This window comes from Heterocephalus glaber, unplaced genomic scaffold (assembly GCF_053883595.1).
Source record: "Heterocephalus glaber isolate CG9 unplaced genomic scaffold, H.glaber_assembly_v1.0 deba00001608, whole genome shotgun sequence".
Taxonomy (NCBI): domain Eukaryota; kingdom Metazoa; phylum Chordata; class Mammalia; order Rodentia; family Bathyergidae; genus Heterocephalus; species Heterocephalus glaber.
Genome location: NW_028258379.1, coordinates 10,263,446 through 10,277,553, shown reverse-complemented (window position 1 = coordinate 10,277,553; position 14,108 = coordinate 10,263,446). Strand labels below are relative to the sequence as shown.

At 53.4% G+C, this 14,108-nt stretch overlaps 2 protein-coding genes across 8 annotated transcripts in view; both read right to left on the bottom strand.

Annotated features, from left to right (window-relative positions):
- Positions 1-11,378, bottom strand: part of Plekhd1 (pleckstrin homology and coiled-coil domain containing D1) — a 39,630-nt gene extending 28,252 nt beyond the window's left edge. For 5 of the 6 annotated variants that reach the window (XR_001182653.3, XR_204856.4, XR_204857.4 and 2 more), the window contains exons 1-3: positions 11,302-11,378; positions 10,730-10,784; positions 9,452-10,397 (exon numbers count right to left, since the gene is read on the bottom strand). Coding sequence is in view for 1 of the 6 variants with exons in the window: in XM_004837320.4 (XP_004837377.2) it covers positions 9,452-9,600 (149 nt within the window). In the remaining 5 variants the exon portion in view is untranslated. The remainder of the gene's footprint in view (positions 1-9,451; positions 10,398-10,729; positions 10,785-11,301) is intronic. The other variant, XM_087195313.1, reaches the window with a different exon arrangement.
- Slc39a9 (solute carrier family 39 member 9) overlaps positions 11,302-14,108 on the bottom strand; it is a 70,260-nt gene continuing 67,453 nt past the window's right edge. Inside the window, exon 9 of one of the 2 annotated variants that reach the window (XR_002390407.2) lies at positions 11,302-11,376. The gene's annotated coding sequence lies outside the window, so the exon portion shown is untranslated. Of the gene's footprint in view, positions 11,380-14,108 lie in introns of both variants that reach the window. The other variant, XR_002390408.2, reaches the window with a different exon arrangement.

Below are 14,108 nucleotides of genomic sequence, written 5' to 3'. Positions count from 1 at the left end.
CTTCAGCCACTTCTGAAGTATTACACTGTGTTCCCCATCATCACCCAATTCATATGTTGAAGCCCTAACTACAAATGTGGAGGTAATCAAGGTTAAATGAGCTAATAAAGGCAAGGCCCTAATGCAACAGGACTGTGGCTTCATGATAAGAAAGGTCTCTCTCTCTCTCTCTCTCCACCTCCCTTCCTCTCTTTCCTTTTCTCTCCCTCCCTCTGACCTCCCTCTCTCTCTCTCTCTCTCTCTCTCTCTCTCTCTCTCTCTCTCTCTCTCTCTCTCTCTCTCTCTCTGTCCTGTGAGGCCACATTGAGGAGTTGGCCATCTATGAATCAGGCCCTCACCAGAACCCAACTCTGCCAGATGATGGGTGGGGCTTGGGGGTTGAGACTAAACCGGAAACCAAGCAGCACAGAGCTGCCTCTGCCCCCTTCAACAGCTCCTGTAACACTGAACTGTGGCAGAGGAGCATAATAAAGAAGGTGATCTTTTCAAAAAAGGGAAGGTTTCCAGGCAGAGAGCCACAGGAGCAAAGGTCCTAGAAGAAACCACAAGGCTGAGCCAGAGGGCGCCAGGCTGAGAGCAGCTGGGCCAGATGGTGTGAGGCCCCATGGCCACTGTGACAATAATGACAGAGCTTACATTTATTTGGTTCTTACCACAAACCACGATTTACTCAAGCACTTTCCTGTGTTAATGCGCTTAACACAATTATCCTATTAGATGGGTGCTTCTGGCATTTAATGCAGACAGAAATGAAGCAGAAAGGTGGCAGGACTTGCTGAAAGTCACACTCCAAGTAGGACAGATGGGCATGGGAGGGCTTTGAGAAGAACTGACGAGCCCTGACTTACGTGGAAAATGGCTCACCCTGGCTGGCGTGTTGAGAAGAGACTGTCAGGCAGAGGTGGGGGAGTCCATTAAGAGCTACTGCCACACATGGTGAGAGGACCAGAGAAGATCTAGTGGATGGAGGTGAGTAGAGTCCATAGAATGTGTCCCCAAATGTCACCCCTCCTTTTGTTTTTGAGACAGAGTCTTTCGATGTAGTTCAGACTGGTCTAGAACTCACCATTTTTTTGTTTTTGTTTGTTTGTTTTTGAGACACGGTCTCACTGTGCAATTCAGGCTAGCCCTGGAACTATGCAGCATAAGCCCTGCCTGTTCTCAAATTTGCAGTGCTCCTCCTGCCCCAGCCTGCCTAGTGCTGAGATTACAGGCATGCACCACCACGCCCAGCTCCCCTTCCTTCTGAAGTTCAGCATAAGAAGCAGCAGGCAGAGATGGATGTTCAGGGCAGCCTGTGCTCCCCGCCAGCCAGACTTTCGAAGGCCCAGGGGCTTTGGGGACTGTGGAGGGCACATACATCACGTGTGCCACACTGTAGCCCTGCTCCAGCTGTTCTCAGCTTGGTGGGGTGGGGATGAAGGGAGTGGAGCTGGCACAGACTTGAAGAGGGCAAGTCCCCTGCTGGCATTGATGAGTGCCACCCAGCACAGGCTCGTCTGGCGAGCACACTTTTAAGGCCCAAAGGGCTGGCTTTCTTTTATTCTTTTTTTTTTTGGTACCAGAGATCAAACCCGGGTCCTTACGCTTTCAAGGCACGCGGTGGAACCACTGGGCTAAATCCCCGGCCCAGGGCTGGCTTTCTTATACACCTGCCTCAGTGGAGGCTGCTACTCCAGCAAAGATTCTCTGCTTCTTCTCAGCAGGTAGGGCCCAGACTCTATCAGCAGGACTGCAAGGCTGGGTAACCTCCTGTGGGCCCCACAGAGTTGGCCTGGCTGTGCAAGGTCCAGTGACAGTCACCACTGATCTAGCCATTCTCATGCAGTGGCTCTGTACTAAGACCCCTGAGGGTACTGGAGCATTTAATCCGTGGACAATCCTGCGGGTGGTATTTATTCCTTTCACTCCCAAATCACAGGTGAGGAACTGAGGCTAGAGTGAAATAACACGTGCAAAGCCCCACACCTGGGGGGGGGGGAGGAGGAGGAGGAAGAGGAGGAGGAGGAGGAGGAGGAGCTGAGGTTAGAACCCGAGGCCCACAGTCCCTCCTACTCCTCACACTCACAACTCGCGGCCTGCACACACAGGGCCCAGAGGCCCCGGGGAGCACGGGGTACCCCGGAGAGGCCCAGGGGTAGCGTTTCACCACTTCCCGGCAATGGCAGCAAGTGGCCTCATCTTGGTCTCAGCTGCTCCTGCGCAGCCTGGGCTAAGAGTAATAGGGGCACCTCACAGGGTCAGGGAGCACAGAGACTTAGAGCATCGTGGTAAAGAGGCGCTGTTTCATTATTGTGATGATGATCACTCCTGACTGCTAGGTCCAGTGTCCGCTGCAGCCTCCCCTGACCTCCTTCCCATCTGTGCCACATAGTTCCCCCTGGAGGGAACGCTTGGCCGCAGCCCAGGGACTCAGCTCCTATCCCCTGTCCGAAGCCCCTGTCCCCATGGCCAACGTCAGTCCTGGGAGAAGCTCTGTGTCTGGCCCTAGCCTTTAGCACCCTCCCTATCTCCCTGTACTTGTGGGGAAGCCCAGGGTATGTGCCACAAAGGGTCTGTGTCAGCCCTGGCTGCCTCCTCCTGTCTGGTCTTTCAGGACACTATTTTCACCTTTAGATTAAGGAGCATTTAGAGAAGGTGGCAAGACACTCCGTTTGCTAAGCATCTCATTGACATTACCTTATTTAGGTTTCTCACAACTCTAACAGATGGAGGTGGAATTTTTTTCTATTTCACTGGTGAGGAAACTGAGGCACAGAGAGATTAAGCAACTAGCAAGTAGCACACTTGGAACTGAGCTACCTCTGCTGACAAAGCTCCAGCCTCAACTGCTCATGCTCTGTGCTGTTCTGGCCTCCTCATCACTTAAGACCGGCAGCTGTTGGTCTCCCTAGCATGGATCTCTACAAGGGAACCCCCAGCTCCTGGTCAGCACAGGCCAGAGAGCATTAAGGAACCACCTGGCACAGGCAGACACCATGCTGGACCCTGTGTCTGTTGAGTCCTGGCCCTCCAGGAGCTTAGAGCTGAATGCAGAAGAGAGAATGCAGACATCAATAATTTCAAAAATAGCTGATGTTTATCAAGCTCCTTCTTTGGGCCAGGCACTCTTGTAGAAACAGCACAATGCGTGTTTATTCATGCACTCCTTACATGGGACAGGTAAGGAAACTAGTGCACAGAAAAGTTAAGTAATATGCCCCAGGTCACACAGCTAAGTGGAGGAGCACTGGGATAGAGGACAGCAGTAAGGCAGCAGGGAATACTGCAGCCTACAGTGCACAGTGCCACATAGAAAGCACCAGGATGTACAGCAGCATAGTAAGTGCATAGGAAGCCCAGAAAAAGTGCAGACCAGGGGCCATGAACAGTTTAGGGGTCCACTCAGGGAAGCTCTCTGAGAGGAAGTAATAACCGAGCAGGGTTTTGAAGAAAAAACAGGAGTAGCTTAGGAATTTGGAAGTAGATGGGAGAAAGGTGTGTTCCAGACAGAGAAAAGGGCATATGCAGAGAACACTATGTTCAAGGCTATCAAAATATGTCTGGTAAAAACCAGCATTGGTGGTTCCTGTAATCCCGGCACTCTGGGAGGCTGAGGGAGGGGGACTGCAACTTTGAGCCCAGCCTGACTCAAATTAAAAATTAAAAAAGGGGCAGGTATGTGTGTGTGTGGAGGTGTAGCTCAGTGCAGTGGCCCTCGGTTCAATCCCTAGTAGGTGCAAAAAAAAAGTCTGCTATCACATTCACATGCAGATAAGTGCAAAGGGGGTGGTCGGTGTTTCAGTGTGCAGGGAGCAGTAAGGAGGGAGCTAAGGTCAGAAAGAGAATCAGGGCTGGGAGCTGGGCAAGGCTTTTCCTGCAGACAGGGGATCTCCAGTGGGTTTTAAACAAGTCCTTACAAAATCAAGCTGGGGAAGGGGTCCTTAAGGAGTCCAAGACAAGGCAAAGGGACAAATGAGAGTCATTAGGAGGCAAAAGCCATCAGGGCTTGTTGGACAATTAGAGAAGAACAGGGTGAGCCAACTCTGCTATGGCTCGAGAGGACTCTCGCTTGGGTGAAAGGGTAGATATAGGAGGCAGGTAACATGAATGGGCGAACTGAGGGTGCTGTTCTGAAGCTCAGTGCACACACACACACACACACACACACACACACACACACACACACACCCTTGTGATCTTAATGCAGTAAGGGCCCGGCCATGGCTGGATGGTTAACACTGGCTAGAGTGAAGAAAACCACTACCTAGGCCTGTGAAAGGAAGGCCGCACCAGTCCACTGGCACTGGGGAAACTCCTGAGGGTCTGGAGCCGCAAGTACCCTGTTTGAGAATAGGTGCTGGGAAGGGCTTTGGATAGCATAGTGTGGAAAATGTGCAGTTGGGGGAAATCCTGAAGGGCATGGAGAGAAGGTCAGATGGGGAGTGAGGAGAAGAGAGGACCCAGAGAAGCAAGACTGGGTCCTACAGGGTCAAGAGAGGTGTGAACGAAGAAGACTTGGCAAACCAAGGAGCTGACCATCAGTTTGAAGATGCTCATACTTCTGTGATTTAAATGCTCCTCGGTCCTCCTTGCTGCCACCCCTTCCCTTCGGCTTAGACTGCTGGACTCACAATGTCTGTGTGAGAGACTGCTGTGTGTGTGTGGCCATGGGGAAGGGTGCTAAAACTGGGGAGAAAACTAAGCTCAATGGATTGGACAGCAACCCAATCTATAAGTGAGACTCAGGCTTAGAGCCTCCTGGGATGAGTAGGGACCCGGGGCAGGAGGTGACTCCAATGGAATTTGGTCCTGGGGCCAAAGTCATTTCACCCTCAAGAGGGTAGCAAGAGCCCCAGGATGCATGAGACTGGAGTTCTGCTTCCCAGGAAAGTGTAACAGCCACTTCCAACTCTCCCCAGGCATAGGCTTCCAATGCAGGCCCAGCGCCTCCTCTCCCCTGCACTGAGCCCCTCAGACACTGAGTGCGGCTGTGGGAGTTACAGCTGGGGAGGGACAGCTATCCAAAGTGTCCTTTGGGGAAGTGGCAGAAGGGAGATGGAAACAGCCCCCTTTTTGCCCATCTATGTGCTCAGGGGAGGCTCATCTTGGCCTAGGCAGTTTTTGAGACAGCAGGACAGCTGGAATCCTACTGTGAAGCGCATGGGTTTCTGGAGAGATCATCAGCTAAGGGGGTTCAAACAATTTTAGGAGAATTCTTCAATTATTTTTTTTTTGAGACAGGATCTCACTAGCCTAAGTGGCCTTGAACTTTCCCTGTATCCTAGACTTGCTGTCCTCCGTCTCAGGTGTGGGCCACTGTTCCCAGTCAGAACTCTTCAAAGGCATGCTTAATATGCAAAACAGATGCTAGAGGGGAGGTACTGGTGGAAGTGAGTGCAGCTCCACCTCCTGCTCTTCCCTCCCTCATGGTAGACTCAAGGCACTTCTAGAATCATCTGTGCAACAGAGTTTAAAAACCACAATTTGACCCCCCTCCCTCATTTGGCAGACAGGATACTTCCTGCCAGCGAGGGGACAGGCCTGCCCCAGCCTGGGCCTGGGTCTCCTGCCTCTGAGCCTAGATTCACTCTCCACCACACTCACAGCTGCTCTCAGAAGAAACTGTTTTTCTCTTCCCATCCTGGACTTAAGGAAGCCAAATCTCCTGACAGTTTAAGGTTTGGCTCCCATATAGGTAAGACTCATTTTTAAACAGGCCACCAACAGTCACCGAGTGTGTGGACAGACTTGTTCAAACAAAATGAACTTGCTTGATTTCGGCAGACCTGGTCTGGGCTAACCACCCCAGGAGCCCAGCAAAGCCTGAATTACTGAGTGTTACTTTACCTAATGGCTTGTGACCCAGACATCTGCCTGTCGCCCTAAGCAAGGACTCATTTAGCCTCAATGCCATCCCCTCAGAGAGGTAGTGGCTGACAGGAAGAGGCTCTGGGGAGACTTGGCAAGACACCTTTCCCTGCCTCTGGCCCCAGTCGTCCTGCTAGTGGGCCTGGTGGGGGACAACGGCTCCAGAACAAGGAGAAAGGAAAACAAGAGAATGAAAAGTAGTATGAAATCTTCAGAACCAAGTAAATCGGTCAGTCCTTGTTTTCTAGGGGCAGAGGCGCTGTCCCCCAAATCCTTCCCCTTCCCTGTGCTGTCCCTCTCCCCGTGCTCCCCACACAACACAGGAGAACCCCCGCTCCTCAGCTGACACCTGACCGTGCCTCCCTGCAGATGCTACCCCTCCGATAGGAGTTCGAAGAACACAAGTTGATTTTGTTGTTGCTGTTGTTGTTGTTGTTGCTGTTTTTTGTGATACGGGGGATTGAACTCAGGACCTTGCACTTACAAGGCAGGCACAGGGCCACTGAGCTAAATCCCCTGCCCCACAGGTTGATTATTGAAGGGGAGAGGAATGAAGTCTCCTGTCACAGCACAAGTGCTGTAGCTGGGCTCTTGGGACACCTCACACAGCCAGCTGTGGGGAATGCTAGAAAGTGAGACCAAACCCCTGTCACAAGGGTGAGGCTCAGCCTGGTACCACAGAGCTGACATGCTGGGCTCTTCTCAGCTCTTTGGCCATGTCACCTCTGGGAGGTGGGGCTCAGAGGCAAAGACAAAATCAAAACCCTGAGCCCCAAATCTATGTGGGAAAAATTCTCCCCAAGTCTCTGGTATGGTGACCACCATCTGTATAGACAATCTTTCCACATGTGTTCAGGTTGCAGCCTGAGATCTGCAACATGTGGACACTGTCTCCACGGAGCCACCATGTGGAACCAGGTGGACAACAGGAGCCAGAGGCCATCCAGGCTCCACAGGAGGGAGCTGCTGCTGGGCTGGGCTTTACCCCAGGCTCCAGGAGCAAAGTGGGGACAAGGAGTGTAGATGTCCCTGCCACAGGAAGGAATTGGCTGGGTCCCCCTCCTCAGGACTTCTGGCCTTAGAAGATATGGGGCGGGAGGTGGAAAAGGGGCTAGAGAGGGACACAGTCTCGAACCTGGGAAAGAGCCCAGTTGCATGACCAGCCCACCTTGGTGCTGACCCTGGAGGAGGCTGACACTCCCCACTCCATTCCCTGCTGTCTCAGAGCTGCCTAGGTCTTGGCCCCTGTGTCCCCCCTGCTCAGGGACTGAGGGGAGGACAGAGTCATCAATCTTACCCTCTAGACACCTCTCCCAGAGTCTTTTCCCTGGCTAACTAATGCTTTTGATTCCCTCCCTTTTCTGTCACCCGTGGGAAATTAAACTCATTGATTTAGCGCAGGGGCATTCTCCTATCTCAGGAGGGCAGGGCCGCTTGAGCAGCGGGGGCTGGAGGCCCACATCCTAAGACAGACCCTGACAGGAAGCAGCTTTATAGAACCCAGCCAGCTGCAGCCGGTTCCATCCTGCCCACTCATTATTTATGCAGCACAGAGCTTTTCCAGGCCCTCTTCCCCTCACTGGCCCCACCACAGCATCGACCGCCCTAATGGCGAGGCTCTGTGGTGGTGGGCCTGGGCCACACTGTACCCAAGCCTTCCCCTGGCCACTAATTAGCTGAGCTCCAGAGATTCTACTTCACAAATGGGAAACTGGGCCCAGGGGGCCCTGCTGGGAAGTGAGATGGGGCTGAGTGAGCATCAAGCTGCCTCCACACCCAGACCCCGTCTCTGCCCTCTGCTAGCTGTTGCTAACTCACTGCTGGTGTGTGTGTGTGTGTGTGTGTGTGTGTGTGTGTGTGTGTGTACCTGGGAACATGGACAGAGGCTAGGGTGGGCAGGTGAGAAGTTAGTTCTTCCTGAGCCCCAGAGAAGGGGGAGTTTACCATGGTGAGAACTCCAGAGGAAGGAAGGGATCTGAGGTGACAATCTCCTTCAAAGCGGTTGGGAGGGCTTGCCTTGGAGCTGCATTTGTAGAGCACAAACACACTGTTTTGACTTAGAGTGGATTTTTAGGGGTGGCTGTGGGGACCACCGATGGAGACTCTCTAGGTTCTCCAATCCTCCCCTGGCCCCATCACTGTGATTTAGCTGGGAGGTTTTTACCTTGGATACTTCTCAGCCCCTAAATCAACTGTGGGTGCAGTAGCCATGTCCCCACTCTATCTGTGGTGGTAAAGGGAGCCATGGATACACCCTGGGGGTCCCAAACACTAGCATTTACTGGATGCAATCAGGTGAAAATGCCTGGTAAGAAAAGTCTCAGAGGGTGGGACGCAGAGTCAATACCTGGGACAGTAGCCAGACCCAATGGAGACGCGTGTTGGCTGCCAGGAGCAGCTGAGGCAGGAGAGGGGAAGGAATACCGATTCTGCTAATGGTGCTCAAAGCTCCAAACAGCCTTCCCACCCCAACTAGAGGTCTCTGGCAGAGACAGACTTCTCTTGGCCTTCAGGGGCTGCATCTCAGACAGTCCCTCTCATAATTTCATGGCACTCCAAGCCTCCATTTAAATCATCAGATGTAAACTTAACTTTGAAGGAAGAAAAGAGCCTGTATCCCATTAATCTCAGAGAGAAATCTGTCAGATGTAGTAAAAATGCATGGAACCAGCTATGTAAAATGTGAAATGCTGGCCAGAGCTCCATTTATTCTATGGTCTTATAGAAATAGTAAATTATTCATCAAAATTGAGCATCAGAACCAACCACTACTATGTGCACATGATCTGTGGTTCCTGGAACATCTGAGGTGCCACTGCTCAGGGGCAGAATCATGATGTGGGACAGGAAGGGGCATGTGAATGCACCTCTGGTTTCCTGGAAAGGTCAAGCCTTCCAAGGAGGAGGTGGGACAGGGTCTGCATTTCCTAGGCCACACAAACACAAATCTTAGAAATGAGGGACAGAGATTTAGCTCAGTGGTTTTGCCGCCTGCTGCGCAAGCACAAGGACCAGAGTTCAATCCCCGGTACCAAAAAAAAAAAATAAATCTTAAAAATGAAATGGGTTTGAGGGCAAAAAACCTTCCAGAAGATGGCCCATAGCACCTAAAGCCTATGAGCGCCCCCTTCTCCCAGTAGCTCCCAGGCCCACTTTTAAGTGGAAAGTGCCTACTGAAACCTGGAAAGTCACCCCTCAGTGGAAGCCCTGGAAGAGCGCCTTTGCCCCACCCCTAAGGCCCTGGTGAAGAGGTCAGAATTAGCCGTCGAGGCCCCAAGAGAGTATCTTTGGCTGGAGAGATGGGCCAGGGGGGACACATCTTGACCCACTCCAGCCACGATCGCGTCGGCCCACACCAGCTCCCCACTCGGGACTCAGTTCATGCTACAAAGAACTCACCCCCGCGTCCCGGCCCGTGGTGCCACCCTAGCTCTATCTGCCCGGGCCAAGAGCCACATCTTCCAGAAGGAGTCAGCGCAGGTTGAAACGGGGCGAGGCCAAGGTCACAGAGGAAAACAGAGGCAGGACCGGCACGGGATGGGGCCTGAGATCGGGGACTCGCTCCCAGCGGAGTTCCGGGGGCACCATAGAGGGCACTCACCGCCGGGACCACTTGGCCGACGGCCTCCCGAAGGGCCGCTTCCACAGCACCCCGTAGAGCTGCACTTTGGTGCTGATGTCCAGCGCGTCCGAGTCGGCCTGCTCCAGGGACGGCGACGGCGACACGGAGTTGGACTTGGACGAGAACATCCTGCCTCGGCGGGGCAGCCCGCGGCCGGGACCACTCCCTCCAAGGGGGCGCGTGGGGACGGGGTGGATGGCGGGAGGCAGAGGGGCGCGGGGTCCGCAGGGGCTCCGGCCCGGAGCGGCTGCGTGAACGCGCGGGCCCGAGGCTAGCGCTGGGCTCCGGGCGGCCGCGGCCGGGCGGAACTCGGGGGGAGGGCGGCTCAGCCACGGGCCCGCATCCCCCCGCCCGGTGGCAGCCCCAGTTCTGGCGGCCCGGATTGGCCCGGGGTGGCAGGTGAGCCGCGGGAGGCCGGCGGCGAGCGCCAATCAGGGCGGGCGCCGGCTGCAGGGCCGGGGTGCGGGCGCCTGGAAGGTCCCCACGGGTCGCTGGGCCGGGATTTGTCCGCAGCGCCTCCCCGCCCCCACCCCAGGCGACCAGCGCCCCCGGGGCCCCTTGCGTGGAGACCCGGGACGTGCGTGGCCCGTGGCGGGCGAGCGTCGCTCCGCAGACACCTGCTCGCCTCTGGGCTGGGAGAAAAGGAGCAAGGGTGTGGTGTGGGTGAGAGGACGGGCTGGGGAATCCAGCTCCGCAACCTGCGGGAGCCGAGGATTTCTGACCTGCACCCGGGGCAGGCTGGTGGCCAGGTAAGACTTGGATCAGCGTCTAAGCGTCTGCCGCGACGGAGGCTCCGCCACTGTGGGTGGCGTCCTCCCTGCCCCCTCACGTGAGTTTCACTTTGCACAGCCGCCGCCTCCCGCGGGTCGGATTTCTTTCCCTGGAACTTGGCTGTCTGTGTCGGCATTTGGCACTCAGGGCCAATCTGGAGTTGTCAGTGCAGTTTGAGTTCGTGATTTATCCGCGCGCCTGGCCCGCGCTCCCTGGGGCTGCCTGCGCCACCCACTTCCGCTTCCCTCGGGGTAGGTGTTTGGTGACAGCCTCACTTTCTGGCCTGTGTAAGTACCTGCCCAGCCCCTGGGCTGCCTCCCCCTCAGCCCGTGGAAGGGAGTCTGTAAGCCCAGGGTCCCGCACCACTCCTAAGAAGAGGAATAAATCTGCTCGTTCGAAGGCTGCCCGACCCCCCCCCCCCCCCCCGCCATGCCTCGGTCTTCACTTTTCTGGTTGAGGAGCTACGGGACATTGCTGGTCACTCACAAGTCAGCTATGCCTTCTGCGAGTCCACTTTCCCCACCCAGGGTCTCTGATCCACCTATGTGAGAGAAAGAAGTCCTTTGAGGATCAGAAGCTTCCAAATGGGTAGCCTAAGAATCAAATCAGCTTGCAGATAGACATTAGCCCAAATTTTATTTATTTTTAAATTTTATTTAACTTTAATTTTTTGAAGACAAGGTCTCCCTATGTACTCCAGGCTGGCCTGGAACTCACTGTGGTCCTCCTGCCTCAGCCTCCAAAGTGCTGGATTACTGGCATGTACCACCACTCCCAGCTTTTTATTTTTTGAGATATACTTAACATACAGTAAAAATGCACAGATCTTAAGTGCTTACTAGATGAATGTATGCACCATGTAACCATCACCCAAAGCAAGATGCAGAGCATTTTCATCACCCCAGAAAATTCCTTCATGTTCTTTTCTAAGAAAGTCAGTTTCTCCCACCACAATCACTGTTGTCACTCTATACATCATTTTTACAGGATCTGGAAATTTTTGACCTGAATGGCTAAAGAGACACTCTCTACAGACTTCTGCTACTCCCTCATCTTACCTGGCTGGCTCATCCTTGCAGACATTTAAAGTTTGTGATCCTCCAATGGCTGGGAGAGATCTCCCTTTGGGAGTCCTGCTTAAAGATAGATAACACAAAATTTGTATTACTCTGGGACCCTGTAAGCGCAAGCCCAGCCTGAGCAACTTAGTGACTTGCTCAAAACAAAAAATAAAAAGTGTAGGGGATGTAGCTTGGTGCAAAGGCCCTGGGTTCAATCTCTAGCACTCAAAACAAAGCGAAAACAGCATCTTGCGTTAAAATTAAAAGCTTGTGATGTGGAGTTTACTGATCAGGGACACAGGAATGGCATTTTGAGTTGCAGTTGACAGCTATGAGGAAAGGCATTGCACAGCCATGTCCTTTTCCCAGGAAGATGATGGCCAAGGGGCCTGGCTTGCTTTGGGTGGCTGCTGTGGGCTCCCTTGCCTGTGCAAGGCTTGACTGCCCTACGGGAACTCAAGAGGGAGATGAGGTATGGCACATAGCACCACATGTAGGTGCAAAGCCAGTAGACCAGAGGACCACGGAAGAGGGGGAGCCAGAAGAGAGCTTTCGGGCAGAGAACACCAGCTGCCCTGTCTCTGGGCCCTCCAGGACAGCTCACTTTCCCTGGGAAGCCCACTGGAACCCACTCCAGCAGCCCGTTCAGTTTCGGGCTTGAACTCCCTTGCATTAGAATAGATAGATTCTGCTCTCAGCAGCAGGGTCAGCCCCTTGTAGGCCTCTGCCCTCACACTGCCCAGTAATTGCTCAAACCCAAGGTTGCCAATGTAGAATGTTTTTGAGGGGGTGGGAATGGTGGCTGGCACACCCTGTCCTGCAGGCCTGCCAGCCACTTCACAGCACTACATGGGTTCCTGGTATCTGAGGGCATCACTGGGGGCAGCCACTGCTCAGAAACTCTGCAAGTCCTTTCTGAGGGTGAAGTGTGGATTAAAATGTGCATATTAATTTGGTTTCTAAGAGCAAGTATATTTTATTTGGGGTAGAAGGGATGTGCAAAGTATGGCCAAGAAGCCCATAAATGATTTATTGTTATGATCTCACACAGTCCTCCAGAACATCTGAGGAACAGCTAGAGTGTTAATCCTTCATCTAGAACTGAATTAGCAATTCAGCTGACCAGATGCCAGAGGCTGGGCACCAGGTTAGCTCCAGCTTAACTGAATGAAAAGACCATGGACAAGTTACTTTCAAACCCCTGGCACTTCGTAAGTCAAAAGGGGACCTTTTCAACGCTGTATCATTTTATCTTGAGATGTTTTTTTCCAGGTGTAACAGCAAATTTTTTTTTTCTGGCCTCTCAAAGTACTGAGCAAGGAGAAGGCAGTAATAGAAGATAATGTAATGAATTCTGCTCCTCCTGCCTTCTGCCCCCAGCCCAGGGGAAGAAGCAATCAGCCTGGGACTCAAGGGTCAGAAGGAAACAGCAGGTGGGAGGGAGATGGAGGCCTTGGTGAGACAGTGGTGAGGGTTTGCACACAGAGGAAGGTGGTGGACAGGGACATTTCCTATTCCTGGGCATGTCCCCTTAAAGGAAGTAGAGCGCTCGAGTGTGGGGAGGTAGAACCACTGGACAAGGAGGAGTGGACAAAGGTCCAGCAGTGGAAGGAGCCAGGAAGTGGGGGAGACAAGTAGGAATGGAGAGGGGAAAAAGTCATCTAGTCCACCTTGAGGGCTCAGAGGAGCCACTGGAGTACAGGGACCTGGAAACTGCTGACTACTACAGGAACTCAGGCCAGCCAGCACCACTTGGAAAGGGACAGTTGGGGCTGAGGCAGGGATTATAAAGACCCCAGATGGGCCCAATTATCTGTAGAACTTTATGTTTGGAAGCTTAGAGGACATCTAAGGCACCAACATGTCTCCACAGCCACTGTGTACCTCCCTTTTGCAGCCAGAACGTCACCTTGTTCAGCCCATGTTCTGGTGTTGCTCCCAGGCCTTTGCCCAAGTGTCCTCCTGCCTGGAGAGCCCTTCCTGTTTCCCTACTCACCCTCTTGGCCTTCAGATTCAACACAGGTCTCACTGCCTTCTGTATGCCTCCTGGACAGCTCCTCTGGGCGCCTGGGCCATGCTAACTCTCCTCCTTGTACCTACCTCACTACTGGTCATTGTGTTTTCCTGCCTGAAGCTCTCCCTGAGCCACTGGCTCTTCCAGGATTGGAGCAGGCTCTTGCTCCCTTTTGTAGACACAGCACCTAGGAGTGCTTGGTCCATAGGAGGGCTCTATGAACAATGATTGAAGAAGTGCATGAAATAGGGGTGGGTTCTGCCTACTTCTGGTTCCACCTCTGGGATACCCAGGATCACTGCTTCCCTGCCCTGGCAAGCCCTTGAAGAACCTTAAGATGGTTAATGAGTTCCGACGCCCAAAGCCTTCCACACATAGACAAAAACACTTTGGCTTCCTCAAATTCCCTGAGGCTCCCTCTCCTTTCAGGAGCCCGCCATTAAGCATGGCAGCTACAGTAAGCACATGCCTTCTCACATTCTCAGGCATAAAGTATAAAACTGGTGCAAAGCTACACCACACAAGCATCAATGGCTGAGCCAGAAATGGGCTCCAGGTTTCCCAGTGCCTAACTCAGTCACACAGTACCTTACTAGGGTCGGTTAGCACTGGATTAGTAAACCAAACCCAGTTAATTTCCAACCTGTACCCCACACCCTTTCTGACTCCCATCTTCATTAACTCCCAAGTTGGTCTCCCCTGTGGTGAGCTACACCTAAGGCCACAGCTGATTCTGCCAAGGATTGCGCCTGCAGCCAGTATGTGTGGGGTGGTGAATGCGGAGGAAAGC